Below are 23713 nucleotides of genomic sequence, written 5' to 3' on the forward strand. Positions count from 1 at the left end.
TAGATATATAAGTTGTTATTTTTTTTTTCATTAGGAGGTGTTAATCAAACTTATAAGGATGGCAAAATCTCAATGTACCTCTTGCGGCCTCATTCACCAACGTTGCCAATGTCGCTTGGAAACTTCAACCACCCATCCCGCTGAGTCCGTCGAAAATATTCCGTGTCCAGTTGTGTGCTACGCGGCATGCCTTTGTTACATTTTTACCGTCGTGTTCTTCCTTCTTATTGTAGGCTTAATAACACTTGCCACAAGTGACGACAATTATACAAGTTGTTACGTGGAGCTTTTTGCCAATTCAGTCTCCGTCTCAAACGCAAACGTTTCAGCCGCTGATTGGAGGATTGGTTTCGTCGCAAGGAGTCCAGTCACAGGCTGTGAAATCTCTCTACATCCTCTCAGTTCGCGTTTACTCCGTGGCAGCCAAGTTATCTCCAACCCATCATCTCCCTCGCCGCTTTCTTTAGGAAACAGTACTGATATCGTTTTCGAGAAGGTGGTTATGCCGCAAGTTACTGGAGACGTGATTTGGGATCTTCGTGTTGAGATTATGTATGCTATGAAGACAAGTACTAGATATTTAAGAGGTTTATTGACGGCTGTTTGTCCCGATATTCCGGTGAAATTCACGACGGATCCGGCGGGAAAGATGACGGGATCGTTGCTAGGAAATATGAGACGGTGTGAGCATAAATTGCGCGCAGACTTGGCTTAATTTCTCCGATCATGAATCTGGCATCTCTAGTTTCTTGGCTTTTAGGTTATTGTTTGCAACATTAGTTTTATTTTCGTAGATTTGATAAATTATATGGGATATATCATAAGAGCGTGGTTATAAATCTAATCCTATACATTTTTTTTCCTAAGTTATAAGAATTAGTTAGTTTATATATATTTTATAGATTTAATCATAACCGTTGACAAGAAGAAAATAAAAAGTCATAAAATAACATGGAAACCTGGGGTTTCCCAGTTTCTCACACAAACTTTTTATTCCTAACTAGGTTATATTGAAATTGAATACCAAAAAGAAAAATGATATTAGGACTGGAAAAAATACCCGAGATCTGTAAAAATATCACAAAACTTTCTTTTGAAAAAATTAGTTTACTTCAAAATGTAAGAAATATGTTCGAAAATATTAGATATCTATATATATATATTAAGAAAGTACAAAATCGAAAATTGCCCAAAATTTCCCAGATTGCCACTCAATTATGCATAAAGGAGAGTGTTTATTGAAATTGGAAAAGGTAATTTGGTCAAAATCTTGGAAAAATTCAATTACCCGATCTGAAATGGTTGAGATCCGCGCGTTTATCCGTTAACCCGGTGGGTGGAGTTTCTAGCGTTTGACCCGACAGATTCTCGGTGGATATTCTTCTTATCATTATTGGGCTTACGAAGCCCAATGATCAACTTATTCGATTTTATTTCTAAATAAATAATAATCATCTAAATAACGACATTTGCATAATCATCGCTTAATCAATCTTTCAAAACATAATTGTAATCTAAAAAAATCCCTTAAAGCTAGAATAGAATATTCTAAACTTTCCTTAAAGCAATGTTAATTATGCGAATAAACCTTTTTATTAAACGTATCAAATATTTTGTGTTTGAGTCTATCATTTATCGGTTCTAACCTAAACACTAATATATGAATCACCTATAAATATCCTCATGAAACACATAGATCCAATCATCAAACATTCACCATTTCTCAAATACAAGGTTAGCAAGTAGCAAATTAGGGCTATTCATACAACAACGTTTGGTGAAACCTTTGACATGATACTCGATGATGCCAAGGTAAGTATAAAGATCTTATATTGTTGTATACATACACATTCAGCAGTATTCATGATCATAAATCTAACCTATGGTTATGTCATTTGCAGGGTACAAAGTTCACCCTTATGTGAAAAAGGATATGATGAACCCGTTCCTCAAATTCAAGAGGAGAAGTCTTGCAATTTAAATCTGAATTCAATATTCGAATGTACCATCTGGTTTTACATGAAATGTTGAGATTAAAGTTTAGAAGCAACTCTGACCTCCTTATCCTTCTATGTGTGAGTTGACAGATCGATATGAACTTGAAAGACGTGTAGGCTGAGAGAACCAGCCAAAGTAATAGTATTCCTTGACAAGCAAATGACATCATCTCTTTTAACTTCATAACCCGGTAAGTCTTACAATATAGCCATCTAAAAATGTCTAAACTTTAATATAAAGAAACCATCAGACATTTATTTATAAGCTTTTTATTATTTATACCTAAAGCCTAACTGATGTTCTGTCACTACTACCAGTTATTGCCCAACAAATATACTATGAGCAATCGATTTATGTAAAATTCCAATTCGATGAAGAACTAGGACATATCAAAGAATTGGGATTCTAAAGCATCAAGCAGTGAGAGAGCTCACGAATTTGGAGGGCTCTTCTCCGCGAGAAGAAGATGGCTCAAATGCATCTTTGGGGACGGAAGTGGAGAGAGATCTCATGGCAATGTTTGCTCTTTAGTTGCTGACGGAGACAGAGATGAATGCAATTGTGAAAAAAAAAAATTGTATTGACATAGTTATATGGATTATATAGCATAATCAATAATATCCAAAAAGCTTACAAATATATGTATAGAATAAAATCAAATTAAGAAGTAGCAAACTCAATGAGAAAAAGAGTTCTTACACAATCGGAACTAGAAACTGAGGATTAACCTTGAAGATATAAAGAGTAGCTCTTTCCATTATGGTAACCATTTGTGATAAGATGAGACAAAATCGGAGGCATAGAATCGTTATATATAACATACATGATTGGATGAAGAGAACATGATTGGTTGATCCAATGGAGGAAGGTGGTTAGAAACGGCCTGTTGGTAGAAACGAAGAAGATTGGTAAGGGACCAATTTTGATGGTTCACAGAGGAGGAACCGAGGAAGAGAGGAGGAGGAGGAGGAGGAACCGAGGAAAAGGACTTTACAATGACTTTAGGTTATGTCTCTGTTCCGCTGATTTTTTGTTTTGCCCCAACTCAAAAATAATAACAAATCTTTTTATAATCATACAAATTATATGACTATAGTATGTAACCGATGTAGAAAATTTGTTTTCTGCTGTACCTCGATCATATTTAATTGTTTTGTTTTTTAGATTTACAAATATTATTGTTAAAAATACGTATTATGACACCAAATTAGATTACACGTATATTGTTAAATAATACTTATTATTATTCATGTTTGTTAAAAAAACGTAATATTATTCAATCTTAGACTAAAAATATTTATAAGTGTTGAAATAATAGTCAAAAAGGAAAACATTTTTATGATACGGACATACTATATAGTATATACTACAATAGGATAGTTTTCTGCTGGTTACATTTTTTCTAATTTATTGTAGGACGAATCAAGCATGCCATGTAGAAATTATTAAACTAATACTAAAATTATGAACTTATTTTATATATTATATATTTCTAATAATAATTTGGAATTAATTGACATATATATTATATCCATATTTACTATACGAATTGCAAAATATGCCGACCTACAAAGAAGAAACAATACTACACAAGAAAAATAAATTGAAACACAATAAAAATAAGAAAATGTATTAAAACACAATACGGTGTTCAAAAAAAATAAAATAAAAATATTAAAACACAATAAAAAAGTAAACCAACACTGAAATTATGAAATTATTTTAGATATTGTATATTTCTAATAATAGTTTGGAATTAATTAAGATATAGATTATATCCATATTTACTATACGAATTGCAAAATATGCCGACCTACAAAGAAGAAACAATACTATACAATAAAAATAAATTAAAACATTGTATTTTTGCTTTTTTTGTTTGCTATGACTTGTTAGGATTTGCTATTACTTGCTAGGATTTGCTATTACTTGCTAGGATTCGCTATTACTTGAGAGACGAAGAAGCTCTCTACAACGCACTGTCATTGCTACCCTTATTTTTAAAACGGGTCAAATACAAATAAAGAGTATGTGATGTAAACTACTACACCTACAAATCATCTTAGTATAAATTAACACATTTAGTTTGATATAAACTAAAAATCATTTCGGATGCACCGCGGATTAAAACCTATATTACATTACTAAGCTTATATATTATATCTGACATGCACAAACATTACATATATATTTGTTTTTGTACATATAAGTTCTATTTAATTTATAGCCTAATTTATAAAACATAATTAAGCTTCGTCCCGCTGTACACCGGCGGTTCAAACCTAGTATAAAATTAAACAGGAAGGCTGTATATGATATTATATGAGAACTCAAACCCCCTAAATTTATACTGAACTGAAGCAACTATGGGAAAATTAATCAAGCATCAGCTCCAATATCAGTTTCCCTTCTCTCGGAATCTTATTTAAGTTAATCTAACAAACTAGCTATTTGTACATATATTTATTGTGATTCAATATATTTACAGATCCAAACTGAGAAGGGAAAACATTGAGAGGAACGAAGTACATACATATCGGTGGTTCATGATCATGCGAGCTCTACACCAGATGGACCTCCACCAATAATCAGAAATGGTTTAGAAGATTCGATCTAATTTTCATAGACCATCAAATGTTGTAAATCATAATAAAAGCTAAACCAAATTTTTACTCACAATCTCAATACCAACAGAAACCAGCATTGTCTAAGCGAACATATGTTAGGAATAAGATTTATACGATCAGATGTTGTAAATCATTCCAATTTCTACTCACAAACAGAAATCAGCATTGCCTAATTATGGGAACAAATGTGAGGTTACAATAAAGTCTTTTCTGAAGAAGTTTGTAGAGAGCTATATGATTTAATCAATCGTAAGACCATGAATTTTGGAGTCTATTTAATTGGATAAGAGAGGTTCAGCTCTGGATGCATCGTTTCAAGGAGATTCAATTTGGATGGGTAAGAAGAGAATCATATAAGCCGGCTGACACTTCCAATGCAAATGATTGAAGATAATGTTTCTTCCATATTTCATTTATCTGTACCAATCTTTATTTTAGAAGTTGTACAAACAACAACGATTATTTTGGTTTCTTCGTAATTTGTAAGCTGCTGTTCAAAAAAAGAAAAATTGGTCCTAAAACACCAAAGTTAGTCTGTATGTGGGATGGAGGAGGAAGTTTTTATAAATTTGTTTAGATTTAAAACGTGCGGAATAGATTTTTTTTTTAACACTTTCATTAAAATTCAAGTGGAATAGATTATAAAAGAAATTAAGTTTGAATAACATTACAATAAAACATGCATTTAGTGACTACCGTTTGTGACTCTTTTTTTGGTCGCAAATAATAACGACTATTTTGCGACTACTTTGAGACTATTTCCCAACCAATATTCGGGCAGAAGCAAAACAGTCGCAAATTTACGACAAAGCATATATCGTCGGCAACTCATCGCAATTTGAGACGGTTTAGTGACAACTCCTTATTAAAAATAAAGAGTTACATATTAACGACCTTTTTGCAACGCAAATTCCGGTCACAAATTTATTTATCGACGACGTGTTACAAATTTGCAACTCCTATTATTTGCGACGAATTTGCTACAAAATTTGCGACTAGAGTGCTACTACTTTTGAAACTGTTTTGCGTCTAACACCTGAATTAGATACTGTTTTGCAACTCTGTAGCAACTTTCGATTTTTTGAATTTGAAGTTTCAAATTAGAGAAATATTAACATGTTTCTATACACATTTTTACTTTAAGTTGATCAATATCAGTCATATAAACTTTGTCAAAGCTTTCTATTTCAATATTTAGCCATAAATTTTTTATAATATCTAAATCATTCGAAAGAGTTTATGTTATTTCATAAGAAATTTTGTTATTTTATGAAATTTTCGAAACAAAGGTATCAAAACAATATTTTAAGCTCATAAACTGTTGATATACTCTACAATACAATCATGAGTGCTTATTGTTAATTTATATTAGTAGAATTGGTCAAAAACTATAGATTTCAAAAATTTTATATTGTGACTGAAATCTGAGAGTCACAATAGAGTAACAATTTACGACTATCTTGTTACGAATTAACAACTCCTATTATTTGCGAGTAAGTTGCTACTACCATTGCGACTAGTTTGCTACTGCTTTTGTCACTGTTTTGCGTCTAACATCTGAATTAGATACTGTTTTGCGACTATTTAGCAACTCTCAATTTTTTGAATTTTAAATTTCACATTAGAGAAATGTTAACATGTTTCTATACACATTTCTACTTTAAGTTGATCAATATCAGTCATATAAACTTTGTCAAAGCTTTTCATTTCAATATTTAGCCACAAAATTTTCATAATATCTAAATCATTCTAAAGAGTTATATGTTATTGCATTATAAGTTTTGTTATTTTATGAAATTTTCAAAACAAAGGTATCAAAACAATATTTTAAGCTCATAAACTATTTGATATACTCTATAATAATAATACAATCATGAGTGCTTATTGTTAATTTATATTAATAGAATTGGTCAGGAACTATAGATTTCAAAAATTAATGTGTATTGTGACTGAAATCTGAGAGTCATAATAGAGTAACAATTTGCGACTATCTTGTCACGAATTTACAACTCCTATTATTTGCGACAAAGTTGCTACTACCTTTGTGACTAGTTTGCTACTACTTTTTTCACTGTTTTGCGTCTAACACATGAATTAGATACTGTTTTGCGACTCTTTAGCAACTCTCGATTTGTTTAATTTGAAATTTCACATTAGGGAAATGTTAACATGTTTTTATAGACATTTCTACTTTAAGGTTATCAATATCAGTCATATAAACTCTGAAAGCTTTCCATTTTAATTTTCAATGTTTTAGAAATTTTTTTTGTAAAAATCCAAGTCATGTATTATATGTTACATATGTTTTAAAAGTAAGTTTCCTAATTTATGTATAAACTTAACAAATGATTGTTTTACCATCCTAAACTAAGAGATACAGTTCAAAATGGATTATAAGCGCTTGTAACTATATAAAAATATTGTAAATTGATAGTAAATCTTATAAATAAAAAATATGGTTGTGAATATTACAAGTATGTCACAAAAGAGTAGCAATTTTGTGACGTAATTGCAACCGAATTTATTTATGACTATGTTGCAACAATTTTGCGACCATTTACTACGAACTTTTTGGCTACTTTGTTACTATTTCTTATGCGACCACTTTACCTCTGCTTAGCAACTCTTCGGGATTTAAAATTTGTAATTTGGCAATATAGAATGTTAAATATGTTAAGTTACTCATTTTTGCATTGATTTTTACTAATACATATATATATATATATATATGTTTTATTAATATTTCAATTTTCAATGTTTTAGAAAAAAAAGCTTTATAAAAAAAACAAGTCATGTATTATATGTTACATATGTTTTAAAAGTAAGTTTCCAAATTTATGTACAAACTTAGTAACTTACCAATTGAGTGACTGTTTTACCATTCCAAATGAGAGATATAGTTCAAAATTAGATTATAAGTGCTTGTAACTATATAAAAACATTGTAAAAACTAAAAACTAAAAATCTTATAAATCAAAAGATGCTTGTTGGGGAAATAGATTCTTGTTGTAATCGATTCTTTTTAGCCATATTGTAATCGATTCTTTTTCTTGATTTTTTTTTGATTTTAATATTCAGATCTCAGCAACAGATGCTTGTTGGGAAATAGATCTGGCCTAGCTGTTCGCGTAAAACTCAAAGCACGTCGATCTCGAGCTCTATCTCTTTCTTCTCCCTAATCTCGTCGTCACTGGCTGTCGTCGCTTCTCTTCACACCGTCGTTCTTCGTCACTCATCGTACAAAGCCAAAAAGAAGAAAAACCTAGTTTTTTTTGTATTGGGTATGTAAATATGTATGTGGGCTTTAGAGAAGTTAACGTTTTGGGTCTTTTGCCATTTAAGCCTATTGTTTTTTTTTTTTGTGTAATTCCTTTCAAATTAATTGAAATACAAATTTTCAGTTCTATTTTGGAATTGATTTTAAATCCAATAACCAAACCAAACTTTTATTCAAATAAACCAAATAAATCAAACCTAAAAACCAAAATATCCGGATGTCCATAGCTAGTTAAATAAAGTCACAGTTTGGTCACAAATTAGCAACTGCTTTATGACTACTATAATTTGTGACAATAAATAAGCGACTATCAAAACGGTCTTAGATTAGTCTTAAATGTGTGACCTTTTTGAAACGATTTTGATGGTTACAAATTGCAATTTTTTTGAAGTATATATGGTCATAAAACCGTCACACATTTACGACCACGTTACATTGTCTCGATATCGTCGCTTATATGTTCCGTATAATAGGTCACAAAGGAGTCGCAAATTTGCGACCTTGTTGCGACCGATATATTTAGCGACCAACTTGGATAGTCTCGCAATAGTCGCAAATAGTTGTTTTGCGACTCTTTTAGAACTCTTTTGGGGGTCGCAAACGGCTTGTTTTCTTGTAGTGTAAATTTTAATGTTTTATCATTCCTTGCTTATAGGTGCCGGTAGTCCGGTATGTACTCAAGAGAATCAAGTTATTAAAACGTGGATAAGCCCCATATTATTCGATCGCATGTAAATGAAAATAACATTTAAAATAACAGAAAAACAAATAATAAAAGAAACACTAAAAAAAGAATCTATACTATGAAAGTTGCTCAAGTCTCTCCATATGAGTGACACGTCAGGAGTGGAAAGAGTGACACATGTCAACCCAAATTAAAATCACCTAAATTAAAAGCAAATCTATACTATGAAAGTTGCTCAACTCTCTTCATATGTGTGACACGTCAGCAGTGGAGAGAGTGACACATGTCAACCCAAATTAAAAGCAAATATATTCAAAATTAAAGAGGAATTTGAAACATCTTCATGTTTTTTATTCTTTTTTCATATCACAAACAATTTAAATATTAATAAAAAAAATCTAGAGAGGCTTAGAACATGTTGATGTATTCTTTAAGTAAGTAGATGTATCAGCAAAAGATAAAAATTTATTGAAAGTAAAACCAAAGATTTGGTTCGTCCTCAAAGGGTAAACAATAAAGATATGAACATATTGTTTAGGCGTTAAAATGTTCTTAACAATTTGAAGGGTTGCAGCAGTTACTGGAAATTTGGTAATAATATTGTATAAAATTTATTAAAGTGTGTCCTTGGAGAAATAATTTTTTATATATGAAAAAGATTGGAGTTTTTTCACTATCAAATGAAAGATAGTTAAATCAATGATATAATGTTAGTTGAGGAAAATACAAAGAGAAAAGAAGAAGGAAATTAAATTAAATTCTAGAGTTATATTCAAGAAATTCAATAGCTAGCAGGAAAGTGTCTATCTTAATTAACCATTAAAGAGTTAAGCAACATGCATGAAAATCTTTTTGATAAAAGAGAATTTGAGAATCCCATGGTATTAAATACAAATATATCTAAATACCTAAGTTTTAGACAAGAATTGTAGAATGTAGGATGTTTAAACGTTTTTATCTACCAATCAAATTTGCAAATGGTATTATTATTTTATTTCCTAAAAAAATATGCTAACAGTTTTCATCTACAAAAATTACTTTAGAATAAGATTTAGCTTTAAACAAAATTTAGTTTTCTTAATCTCCTGACAAAAAAATCTTAGTTTTGTTTGTTAATATATAATTTTTAATCTTTTAAATGTGAAATAAAAAATGCAAATAAGGTATTGCAATAAATGTATATATAAATATAAACAAACCTGCACTATGTGCAGGTACTCATCTAGTACAAGTAAAACATGTTGGTAAACGTACTAAAAGCAACAAGAGTTCTTAATTGAATAGCTTATGGCAACATGGCTTCAATCTTTCGAAAGACGAAAGGCACTTAATCTTCTGATAACCGATAGGCAGGTTCCGACACCTGATATCGAAATGTCCATATTCTTCTTCTTGGCACTAAGTTTCAGGTCAAGTCCAACTCGAAAACTCTAGGGAAAGCTGCAACGACGAAGTTGCTATGATTATTACCCTCTGTAGCTAAATCCACGGAGAAACTCGTGTGTCGGCCACTGGAACCAAGCGTGTGAGAGGTTTTCAAAACGGCAGCGTTTGAGGAACCGATCTTGGCTTCCACGCCATCTCCGTTGTCGTAGATAATACAAGTTGATGAGAGCAACGGATATTTCACGTGGAAATCGATGTGCCACATGGCGGAAGAGTTGAGTGCAACGGAGACGGATACGGCGGAGAAGCTGACGTCGCATTGCTGCCTTACGAGGAAGAGGGCGATGGCAAAGACGGCTACGTATGTCATGTAGGCGCACAAAGCGGTTTCCAAGTTATAGCTAGACGCTCTTCTTTGGTGAGTTCCTTACGACGAAGAAATAATGAATGTAGTTGTGTCCACCACCGTGAAGGCGGAGGAGGATCAGTGGCGGAGGAAGGTGACGTTGAGAATCCGGTTACTCTTTCCATTTTTTTTTGGAATTAACTAAGAATGATTTTGTGGTGATCTGAAATAATATATAGAAACGAGATAAAATGATAAGACAGTATTTTCGGACTTTGTTTGATTTTGTGGATTCGTTTTTTTCTATTTATTTTAAGGTTTTGTGATAATATTTGGGGGTTTGTATTGGTCATAGTTGGACAAAAAAAAAAAGGATTTGGAAATATACGTAGAACTAGAAAATTTCTTTATTCTTCACAAACTTTTTAACAAAATAAAGATTTGAGTCCTAATTAACCGTCCCTTATTTTATGAGAATCTTTGAGATAGTATATTTATTAATATCTCCCGTTATTTACTTTCCCACATCCATTATGGACATGGGCTGGCTATCTTATCTAATACAATAATACTATAGCCATCTCTGAACCGGGAAGTTGATAATGTAGCTAAGTAATAAAAAAATATATATATATTTGGCAAAATAGACAATTTTTCAAATTTTATTAGAAAAGTAGTATAGTCCCTATTTCACAATTAATAAAATAAAAGGTTTATACTGTAGTACTTTATTTGGATGACTCTCCAGCCCTTTACCAAATATAATATTTATATATAGTGTCATGGGTATTTAAAAAACAAAACTTTATCTTTGTGAATAGAAAATAGTGTATTTTTCTCTTTTTCCTTTTTTTTTCTGCTTCTACGATTCTCTCTCTCTATCATTCTCTTTCTATATATAGTATTATTTTTATTCATCACATTAATATTTTCCTAATTATTCAAATATTTATTAATATATTTTTTGTTTTTAAACTTTTCCACATATAAAAAATCTATGTTTTTTATTTATAATTTGATATGCATTTTGTTTTAATGATTTCAAATATATTTCATATATATTTTATCTTCTATCCAGCAATATTTGTGTACGGTTTAAATCATTCAACATGTTGGATAGATTCAAACCGTCCAACAATATTTGTGTACGGTTTAAGCCATCCAACATATTGGATAGATTCAAACCGTCCAGTAATACTTGTGTACAGTTTAAACCATCCAACATATGGAAAATCTAAGAATTAAATAAATTATATATGTACACTTCAAATGTATACAGATATTTGTACATTTAATAATGTGTACAGACAACTGTACACTTAATCATGTGTACGTATACAAAATATGTAACAAAAGTATTTAATATTATCAAATAAAATCATCAAACAAAATGCATATCAAATTAGAAATAAAAAAATATTGATTTTTATATATCTGAAAAAATTTTAAAACTAATTTTTATTGACTAGTATTTTAGTTTTTAGAATGAAAGAGCATATAATAAAGAGGAAACAAAATAAATAAATAAATGATTTTTTTGCAAAGATGGAGAGAGACGAGAGTTGGATAAATAGATTGGAGAGATACTTGAAAAAAAAAATTGGAGAGAGAGGAGAGTTGCACAATATGTGATAATTATAGATAATGACATAATTGTATCTATATCAATTCTTCTTTTTCTCTATTAGACAGAGGTTCTATTACACGCACAGTGATGAAAGTCTATTATTCTAATTTTGAATAGCAATGTGACTACTTTTCTAATTATGTTTTGTAAACGTACTAAAATTCAAAGAAACCTTAAAAAAAATTGATGGCAAATTCCAAATTCATTGACTGTGTTTCTAAATAAGTAATTAATATTCCCGAAATATATCATACTATCATTCTTATCAACTTAATTTTTTAAAGAAAATAAAATACAAAATAAAGAGAGAGAACAATCGAAACTACTGTATTTATTACCAGTCTTCTTTATCTATAGTTACGTTCAGAACACATCCTTCTTTCCTCTCCAAACCAACAAACGTAAAAAGTAAAAACAGAGAGAACAGAAAAACTAAGAATGGCTTACCAAACCAATTCTTACAACACAGCAGAAGAAGTGACTTTGCCGGAAACGCAAGATCGTGATTGCAAAGATGATGGATCGTTCAGCACAGGCTGTTGTGGCGGTATCTTCACCACCATCGCCTTGTTATTTTTCTTTTACTTCGTCGAAAATGCTCTCTGCGACGCCAAATTCTCAATCCAATCCATTGCCGTATCCCCCTCCTCCGCTACCTGGCATGTTGATTTCCTCGTCAAAAACCCTAGCTCTAGGTATCATCTATATAACTTCATCTATATATCAACCCTAGTTTCATCTATATTGTCATATTAATATATGTCTATATATATGGTCATATACTCATATTGCAGGTATTCTATCCTCTACGGAGGCGATGAAACTACGGTGAGGCTAGGTCCCTCAAACGCTGCCGTTTTAAATACTTCTCACGAACGTAAGTCTCCAAGTCACACGGCTTTCTCAGTGGATTTCGTTGCGGAGGGTAATACACACGGCGTTGTTTTTGAACAATTAGATATCAAGTTAAGGGCAAAACATAAAAATTACGGAGAGAGCGACAACGCTGGACATGTTGATATAAGAACGTTGAGAAGATTCATTGTCACTCTTCTTTCACAAAGTTGAAGATTTTATCAGGATATCATTACAGTAATACTACAAAATAGGTGTTTTTCATCTTACAATTCTTTAGTTTCTTTTTTTCCCCTTTACTCTAAGATCTTTTTTCATCCTAATTATAATTACATGTGCAAACTATATTATATTCGTTTAATTTTTAAGATCTTATTTCATCTAATATTTTACCAACTAAGATTATGTAACCCACCACGCTATGAGAGGGACAGTAATAACAATATTAAGTTATAAGCTTACCATCGGGGTAAAGCCAAGTGTGATTTGGGCATATCTCCAAATATTGATACTATACTCGCATTGCAAAAACAGATGGGCGTCCCTGGTTCTACTAATTTGTGAACATAGACAGCAAGTGTTTCAAATAGGCATACCCCATGAAGCTAACCTAACTCTGAGCCACATTGTGAATGCAGGCGGCTTTGGAGTTGCTCCTTTTAACCAGACAGAGTGAAACCACACCACACCTTAACTGAGTTTTAAGGTATCAGAATTTCAAGTCATTGCAGATGAGAAGAAACCTTTGTATTTGACATTTCCAACGAACCAACCACAATTGTCATTCATGGATGATAAGCTAGGTAGCTGGGGTGTGGTGAGATGTGTTGGATATGACTTGAATTGGATTGAGCCCATGAATTTAGGCCCAATCAGTTGATGGTTAACTAGGGTTTTATCTTCCTATATATATACTTTTGTTAACCTAGCCTCAATGTATTTTTGAAATCTCTGTACTTTCTCCAGTAATAAAATCTGTCTTTTTGTCCGTGGAGGTAGCCAACAGAAAGTGTTGGTGAACCACGTTAAATCTGTGTCGTTTATCTTTGTTTAATATCATCTTGCTCACATCCGTTATAACAAACTGGTATCAGAGCACAAAGTTCTTTGTTCTGTGTTTTCGTGCGAATTTCGGACAGTTTCAGATCAGTGCATATTTGGTGCAGTTTCAGATTCGTGCAAAATTCGTGTTAGGGCACAAAAGTTACTTTTCTGCGTTCGTACGTTTTTCGGGCTGAATCAGTATTGTCTGATTTTACGGCAGAAACCGATCCGTACAGCTTTCGGGCAGAATTAACTTTGTGCAGATCGGTGCAGAAGTAGGTTCGTGCAAGATCTGTGCAGAAGAAAATTCGTGCAGAAGTAGGTTCTGGGAATTTTCGCAATTATAATCTGGCGAGGAGATGTGTGTGAAGAACATGAAGATCGACAAGAATTCTGGGAGAAATGATTTCAGTTTCAGGTCCAAGGTAGGGTATCTGTTTCAATGGATGTTTTGCTCTATGGGTGATTTAGTCTGGTGGGTCATAAAGCCTTTGATAGACATATCCATACTGAGCATATAGTATGTGTTGAACAGTTGGTCCTTGTTGGACATCTGGTCCGTGGTAGGCATCTGGTTGAGTAAGTATCAGACGGTTGATACAGTTACAGAGAATCAAACCTCTGAGTTTTTAGCTAGAGGCTATAAAGAACTGGGGAATAGAAAGAAGAACAGAAGGTGTAATCTGTTTTCTAAGGGTCCTAAGTTAGATGAATTTTGTAAGTACTACACGGAGAAAGAACACATGAAGTCAGATTGTTATAGGAGAAAACAATCTGAGTTTGTAGCTGTAACAGAAGATGATACCATGTCTGAACAGAGTTTTGCTCTAGTTGTTGATGGAAACACACATCTATCATATGTGTTCAAGGAGAAAATGGTTCTCAGCAGGATGCATGATGGTAGATTCAGCATACTGAACGACGTGAGATATGTTCCGCCGGTGGAGAAGAATTTGATGTTTTTGAGCTTGCTTTACAACAGAGATCTCAAACTTTCTGGTGCAAACAGAAGTCTGAAAGTCGTTCAAGGTTCTGATGTGGTTCTGAAAGGTGTCATATGTGGTACCTTGTATATCCTACAAGGATTCACAGTTACAGGTTATGCGAATGTTGCATCTGTAGAGGTTCACAGGGAGGATATGACTAAGTTGTGGCATATGAAGCTTGGTTATATGAGTGAAATAGGGATGCAAATTTTGCTGGTGGAAGACTTTCTGTGTTGTCAGAAGATCAAGAGGATGCAGACAGACAATGGTCTGAAATTGTGTTCATCGAAGTTCAATCAGGTGTGTGAGGATGAAGAGGCTGCTCGACATCACACAGTCAGGAGCGCACTACTGCAGAAGGGTGTAGCTGAACAGATGAATCAGTCATTGTTAGAGAGAGCGGGGTGTATGCTCTGGAATGGTAGTTTTGGTAAAAAGGTGGAGCTGAAAGGTGATTTACAGCAACACGAACAGAGCAAAGAGCTACATACAGACTTTGGTGCAGCAGAATCTATCCAAACAGGAAATACACCATCTGAGAGTAAACGTTACAGTATTGCTTTACACCAAATAAGAAGAACTAGAGTTGAACCAACTCAGAGGTTTGGTTTTGAGGATACTCTTTGCAGTATCGTTTTTCACCTAACAAGAAGAACTGGAGTTGGACACACACATAGTTTTGGTTATAAGGATATTGTAATCGTCAAGCTTCTGAAGGGGCGTCTGGCTTTAAATGAAGCAGCAAGCCTCTGAAGGGGTAGCAAGCCCCTGGTGGGCATACGGTCCCTTTAAGGGACAAAGGCCTCTAAAGAGGAAACATTCCCTTTTATAGGGAAGACAGTCCATGAAGGGACGTACAGCCTTGTTTTTTTAAAAGGCATCAGACACGCCCCTGGTGGGACATACGGTCTCTAATGAGACGACAGCGGAAGCTAAAGAGCAGGCTCCTAGGGTGTTGAGCAAGGTGGAGTACAGCTACACTGTGATAGTTAGAGTGCTTTATGTCTGGCTAAGAATCAAGTGTATCATGGTAGGAAGAAGCACATGGAAGTAAGATATCACAAGATCAAAGAGTTATCAGTTTCTGGTGTGATTTTACTACAGAAGGTGCACACGTCTGAGAATGCAGTTGATATGGTGACCAAGCCAGTCACTTGGATCTGCTTCAGGTCTTTCATTTCTAGATGAAGACAAAAGGTTCCCCCAAAAGCCAACAAGGAGTTGAAGTTGAAGTCAATGAGATTTCGTCGTCAAGGTGGAGTATGTTCGTCTTGTGTAACTTGAAATCTTTGAAGACCTCTACAAAGGTGTAAAAGAATGTGTAAGGTGTACAAGGCTTTTACTAGGCTTTTGTAGAGACTCAAGGCATCTAGCTCATGGTGGATTAGTTGGCCTATGTAAGATATTCTGTTTTCTGAAGAAGAATTTAGCCTAAGTGAGGTATTCTGGATTCTGAAGAAGTATTTGACTTCAACGAGGAATTCTAGCTTCTAGTGGAGCTTCTGAATCGTTTGAGCATCTGTCTCGCTGGAGCTTTTGGCTCTTTTGAGCATCTGAATCGTTTGAGCATCTGGCTCGTTGGCATCTGGCTCGTTGGAACTTCTGGCCCGTTTAAGCTTTTGCTCGTTTGAGCATTTGGCTTCCGAAACAGCAGTATGTTCTTTGTTGAAGGAACATTTGGCTCTAGTAGGAGCATCTAGATTCTGAAACAACAACATGTTCTTTGCTGAAGGAACATCTGATTTTCTGAAAAACAGCCATCTTTCTGTTGAAAACGACATGCTGATAGCTGCCAAACAGATAAGTGATATACAAAAATTGAAAGATCTGCTAAGTGCTGAGTTTGAGATGAAGGATCTAGGCGCATCAAAGAAGATTCTAGGAATGGAAATCCTTAGAGACATAAATCAGAAGAAGTTTTTCTTATCACAGAAATGCTACATTCAGAAAGTGTTGAACAGGTTTGATATGTCATCATCAAAACCTTTTCACACTCCGAGTGCTGTTAATCTTCATTTTACCATGTTTGCTCATCAGTCTGAAGAGGAAAAGGAGTATATATCTCGGGTTCCTTATGCTAGTGCTGTGGGAAGTTTGATGTATGCAATTGTCTGTACAAGGCCAGATCTGGCACATGTAGTCAATGTTGTGAGCAGGTTCATGGGACAACCAGGAAAAGAGCATTGGCTAGCTGTGAAGAGGATTTTCAGGTACTTGAAGGGTACATTTGATGTTTGCCTCATAGATGGAGGTGAGGCTCCGAGCATGGTTGCAGGCTATTCTGATTCTGATTATGCAGGAGATGTTAATAGCAGAAGATCGATGACTGGTTATGTGTTTACCTTTGGTAATTCTGTGATCAGCTGGAAAGCAACTCTGCAGCCACCTGTGACGTTATCAACTACTGAGGCAGAGTACATGGCCTTGACATAAGCTGCTAAGGAAGGTATATGGCCAAAAAGGAATGATCAGCGATCTGGGTTTGCATCATGATCAGGCTACAGTATACTGTGACAGTTTGAGTGCGATTTGTTTAGCCAAGGATCAGGTCCACCATGAAAGGATCAAGCATATTGATGTGGGATATCATTTCCTGAGAAATGAAAAGTGGATTCAAGTGAAGAAAATAGGGACGTATGACAATCCTGCTGATATGTTCACTAAACCGGTTCCTCAGAGCAAGTTTAAACATTGTTTAGACTTGTTGAATATCTCAAGCTGTTAATCGCCTAGGTGGGCGATGCCTCTAATGAGGCATCAGGCCCCTGATGGGGCATCAGGTCCCTGTAGGGACATCAGGCCTATGATAAGGCATCAGGTCCCTGAAGGGACATCAAGCCTCTGAAGAGGCATCAGGCTCCTGATGGAGCGTCTAGTCCCATTGGGGCAATCTTGCTCGGTGAAGCATCTGACCTCTTAGAAAGCAATCTGGCTCGGCGAAGCATCAGACATCTGATATAGCATTCTGGCTTGACGAAGCATCAGACATCTGATGAAGCAAAGGAGAACCCTGGTATGTTTGTCTGTCTGGTGCAGAAGTCTGATACATCTGGCACTGTGATCAGTGCATCTGGTACATCTTTCTGTTTTGGAGGATTCAAGTCAAGGTGGAGATTTGTAGGATATGACTTGAATTGGATTGGGCCCATGAATTTAGGCCCAATCAATTGAGGGTTAACTAGGGTTTTATCTTCCTATATATATACTCTTGTTAACCTAGCTTCCATGTATTTTTGAAATCTCTGTACTTTTTCCAGTAATAAAATCTGTCTCTTTGTCCGTGGAGGTAGCCAACAGAAAGTGTTGGTGAACCACGTTAAATCTGTGTCGTTTATCTTTGTTCTATATCATCTTTCTCACATCCATTATAACAAGATGAATGTGTCTTGATCTGATATTGGCGATGAAAGAATCGACCCCCTTACAAGCTGATGATACGGAGGCATTGACTGGAATTTGTAATCTACTTGGACCTCCTTCTCCTATATGGATTTGATAAAAGGACCAAAGGGAGTCCAAATTATCAAACCAGAAACTATAACTATTTTAAATTAGCCACAACACACTCAGAAACTAGCTCTTTAACCATTACCCACTTCACACTTGGGAAACTTCTCAGCCAAGTGTCTAAGCTTCTAAATAGATCTGGATCTGCATATGCTAATTTTGTTTCATGGTGTTACCTTTACATTTAATATTTTTCTTTTGCGACAGCGACACATCAATCTTCGTTACCGTTCATCATGTGGGACACTTTTCCTCTTATCTCTGTATATTCATCTTTAGCGAAACTGTTTTCTTCTTTTTTGTCGTTGTTGCAGCGTTTATTAATTATATACTCTGTATATGATAATCTATTTAGCAAATAAATATATATAGATATATTATCACATAAAACTTTAGTAAATTAACAAGTTATTACTTAATTAATTATTAGAATATTATTTAAATATTTAAACTTGATGAAGACTGTTAATCATTTTTTAATTATGAGGATAAACACATAAACAAGACTTCTTCCCCTAGAAAAAGGATATTTACTTGAATCTATTAGATTTAAGATCTTCTTTCCAAAACATTAAAGGCTATATATAAATTGTTTTCATTAGGAGGTGATAAACGTGTAAGGATGGCAAAATCTCAATGTACCTCTTGCGGCCTCATTCAACAACGTTGTCAATGTCGCCGGCAAACTTCAAGCACCCTCCCGTACGAGACCGTCAAATATACGTGTCCAGTACTTTTGTGCTGCAAGACATGCTTTATTTACATTATTACTGTCGGTGCCCTCTTCCTCCCTTTTTTAGGCGTTGTAAGTCTTGCCAGTCTTGCCGAAAAAACAAGTTTTTACGTGGAACTTTTTGCCAATTCAGTCTCCGTCTCAAACGCAAACGTTTCAGCCGCTGATTGGAGGATTACTTTCGTTACGAGGAGTCCAGTCACCGGTTGTGAAATCTCTCTACATCCTCTCAATTCGCGTTTGCTCCGAGGCGGCATAGCTATCTCCAATACAACATCACCCTCGTCGTCGTTTTCTTTAGGAAACAAAACACAAGTCGTTTTCGAGAAGGTGGTTATGCCGGAAGTTATTGGAGACGTCATTTGGGATCTTCGTGTTGAGGTTATGCATGAAATAAAGACCAATGCTAGAAATTTAAGAGGTATTTTGACGGCGGTTTGTCCAGATATTCCGGTGAAATTCACGACGGATCCGGCGGGGAAAGTGATTGGATCGTTGCTTAATTTTGTCCGATCATGATTTTATGATCTCTAGCTATTTCTTGCTTAAGGTTATTGTTATTTTATTTTTGGCAACATTATTTGTGTCTTATTTTATTTTCGTATATTTGATAAATCATACGGGATATTACAAGGACAATTGTCATAAATACCACTAAAATAGTTTTTTATTTCAAAAATACCACAATTTAGATTTTTTTTCAAAAATACCACAATTTAGATTTTTTTTCAAAAATACCACAATTTAGATTTTTTTTTTCAAAAATACCACTAAAATGTAATTTTTTTCCAAAAATATCACATAAATGAATTAAAGTTCTAATACTAAAAAATAATTCCTAAATTATAAATACTAAACCATACCACTAAAAACTATATCCTAAAACTAAATGTGTCAATCCAAACCTAAAAAAAAAACTCTACATCCTTAAAAATCAATTTTTTTGTGTTTGTGGTAATTTTGGAAAAAAATCTGTATTTTTGGAAAAAAAAAATTTTTGTGGTATTTAAAGGAAGTTCTCTATTATAAGAGCATGTTTATAATAAAATCTATAATTTTTTCTCTTTTCTTTTTCTATCCTTAAGTTATAATATCATACTCACGACTTTGAGCAATGGCTTACTCCGCCAATTCATAATTCTCAAAGAATATTTTGTTCGTGTGTCTAACTTGGGCGAAACTGGGTTACTTACTCGAAGTCAAAGCAAATTTAATTTCAAAGATAAGAGGAATTTTCCTCAATCAAGCACCATATGTAAGTATGTGACACATAAAATTAATTAACAATTTAACATATCATGCATGAAGGAGTGTAGCCTGTGTGCCGTGTAGGATATAAACCAAACCAAGATAGACTTATGTCTAAATGAGCTTAATATTAACTATGTAAGCTGCTGCTATCTATGTATGCACAAAAAAAGACTATTCATATATGTGAAGTTTTTTGTAATAGATATAAAAAAAGAGAGATCAGTCGAAATATTTGTATATTTCCCCCCCAACTCGTCTCTCCCTATTTATTAGGTTAACATCGAATCAGTCTTTCCTCCCTGAACCAGCCAAACAAAAGAGAGACAGAAAGAGCCAAAAAAATAATGGGACTCCAAACCGATTCCTACACCTCAGCCACTCCTCCTCCTCGTCGTAGATGATGGTGAGGGAGTCATGATCGTAAACCCACTTGCAAGGAGAGAGCGGTTTGCCTTACACCCTGTTGCGGCCGTATATTCACGGTGATGGTGAGGGAGTCATGATCGTAAACCCACTTGCAAGGAGAGAGCGGTTTGCCTTACACCCTGTTGCGGCCGTATATTCACGGTGATGGTGAGGGAGTCATGATCGTAATACGTTTTCATTACCACTTGGTTTTCATTATTTGGATGATTGTCTGCTTGATTCAAGTTTGATGTTGTTAGAAGATTCTAATAGAACTGCAATCCCACGGCAAGTTCGTTTGTAGACATTACTTTTTTTTAGTAAATTGTAGGGGATCTTAGTCTCCTACGGTTTACTAAAAAAAACTGTAATATTCTCTAATCAAGTTAAGTAGCTCTGATTTCACGGTTAAAATTTAATTTCCAGTTTCCTCTAAGAAAATTATATTATAAATTTTGTTTAGTAACAATCTAGAATAAGGTAAGAATTAACAAATAAAAACGATATATGTTATTTGGGATAAGATAAGTATTTAAAACTACAAACTACACGTATATATTCATATTAATAATTATAGTAGATAAACAAAAACAAGGCTACTTTCCATAGAATTCTCTTAGATTGAGCCGAAAAANCTTCCTTGACCATGCTCACTGCGACGCCAAATTCTCAATCCAATCCATCGCCGTCTCTCCCTGTAACTACTTGTATTTGGCTTCATGATCATGTAAAAATTTAATAAAGAAAGACGTAGAAAATATCATGTTAACAACTGTAATTTTCTCTAATCAAGTAGTTCTGATTTCAGCGTTAAAAATTAATTTTCAGTTTCCTCTAAAAAAAATTATATTTTAAATTTTGTGTAGTTCTAGAATAAGGTACGTAAGAATTAACAAATAAAAACGATATATGTTATTTGGGATAAGATAACTATAAATTACAAACTACACGTATATATTCATATTAATAATTATAGTAGATAAACAAAAACAAGGCTACTTCTCATAAATTTCTCTTCGATTTAGCCGAAAAAGGGGGGGAATATATCAGTTAGATTTGCTTGGCGAATCAAAATTGATTAAAAATTAAGTATAAGGCTAATAAAACAAAAAGTAATCAAAATATGATTCAAGTATATATATATATATATATATATATATATAAGTTACTATTTTTTTTTCATCACGAAGCGTTTAATTAAACATCCACAATGTCAAGTTCTCAATGTACCTCTTGTGGCCTCATTCACCAACCTGGCCGATGTCAACGGCAAACTCCAACCACCGATTCCGACGACTGGGTTATTACTCCAGCTTGTTGCTGTACTTGTTATTTTTCTATCATTGCTTTATTCTCCCTTACTTGCCTCTACATTGTGGGTATGGTTAAACTTGGCGGAACACGAGATTGTTTCGTGGAGCTTTTTGCCAATTCCATCTCAGTCTCGAACGCAAACGTGTCATCAGTAGCTGATTGGCGGGTTGGTTTCGTTGCGAGGAGTCCAGTCACAGGCTGTAAAGTCTCTATACATGCACTCAATTCGCGTTTACTACGTGGCGTCCAAGTTATCTCCAATTCATCACATCCCTCGTCGGATTATTTCGTCAAGGGAGACAAAACAGATGTCGTTTTTGAGAAGGTGGTTGTGCCGGGAGTTACTGGTGACGTGATTTGGAATATTCGGCTTGATGAGATTATGATTGCAATTAATATAAAACGGCAAGGTTTAAGCGGTCTTTTGATGGCGGCTTGTCCCGCTATTCCGGTAAAATTTACTACGGATCCGGCCGGGGAAGTGATCGGATCGTTGCTTGGAAATATGAGACGGTGTAATTTTATAGTACTATGAGACGGTGTGATTGTAGTACTATTAGGTCTCTCCGATTATGAGACGGTGTGAGACGGTGTGATTGTAGTACTATTATCTCTGTTTTCCGGCTTTAGGTTATTTAACTTAAAGAAAAAAAAATTAGGCATATTTTTGTTTAATTTATATTAGTAGGCATTCATCAAACAAGGCTATTTTTTTTTCTTTTTTTCGAACCGAAATGGTCGCCGGCGTAGATCACCTCCCAAAGCCGGAGCTAGTTGTATATATAACGGAGAATGATCAGAAGAGAGGAAAGGGAGATGTGTTACTGTCGCCTCTTGCCACATTAAACCTCGCTTGAGCACAATACAACAATCTATCCAGCCTCTTTGCCACCGAATAACACTCAGCTCGCCCCCGACGCCAAGCGAACTTATTCCCCCTAAACCCCATATCAATCAGAGAAAGCTCATTTATCCAATCTCCAAAAGCGAGAGAATCCTCAGATAATTGACCATTACCACCCGATCTCTCATCCAGTCTAACAATCGAATTAAAATCTCCTCCCACGACAACCGGACCATCCATACCTCTTATAACATCCTGCAACGCCTCCCACAAACCACTTCTTTGAGTAACTAAAGGAGCGACGTAGACCACAACCAAATTTAACACGTCCCTTTCATTCACCACCTTAGCATATATATACTGATCCGTTGAGGAAATAACCTCCACTTCACCAATTCCAGACCGCCAAAGTAGCCATAGACCTCCATTTTGCCCTCCTGCGTCCACTTGGAATGAATTCTCAAAGCCCAGACCACGACATATACGACTCGCTCGATCTCCACCAGCATGTGTCTCAAAAATCGCCACCACATCTGTAACATATTTCTTCAAGATATAACGAAGCGATCGTCGGAAGTTGGGTTTATCAGCCCTCTGTCAATTCCACAATAAGCAATTAAGCATCAATACTTGACAGAGAAATGGAACCACCGGAGAACACCATTATTAGCTCCCCGCCTCCACACACAGCATCGCCACTTCACCCGGCGATGAATCCCGTTGACTTGCCGCATACCCCGACGCCTCTGCAACTCCATTACTCGATTGGAAACTAGTCCCTGTAATCGCAACAGTTTGAACCAGTGATTCTCCCCCCCCCCCCCCCCC

General features: G+C 34.6%; 1 protein-coding gene and 2 pseudogenes across 1 annotated transcript in view; 2 read left to right on the top strand and 1 right to left on the bottom strand.

The window, feature by feature from the left end:
- The window catches only part of LOC104738088, a 2435-nt gene extending 1720 nt beyond the window's left edge, over positions 1 to 715 (top strand). The window contains exon 3 of the mRNA XM_010458324.2: positions 295 to 715. Coding sequence (XP_010456626.2) covers positions 295 to 715 — 421 coding nt within the window. The remainder of the gene's footprint in view (positions 1 to 294) is intronic.
- On the bottom strand, positions 9860 to 10504 carry LOC104738089 (annotated as a pseudogene).
- Positions 12351 to 19651, top strand: LOC104736226 (annotated as a pseudogene).

The sequence above is a fragment of the Camelina sativa genome, chromosome 13 (genome assembly GCF_000633955.1).
Source record: "Camelina sativa cultivar DH55 chromosome 13, Cs, whole genome shotgun sequence".
NCBI classification, from domain to species: Eukaryota; Viridiplantae; Streptophyta; class Magnoliopsida; order Brassicales; family Brassicaceae; genus Camelina; species Camelina sativa.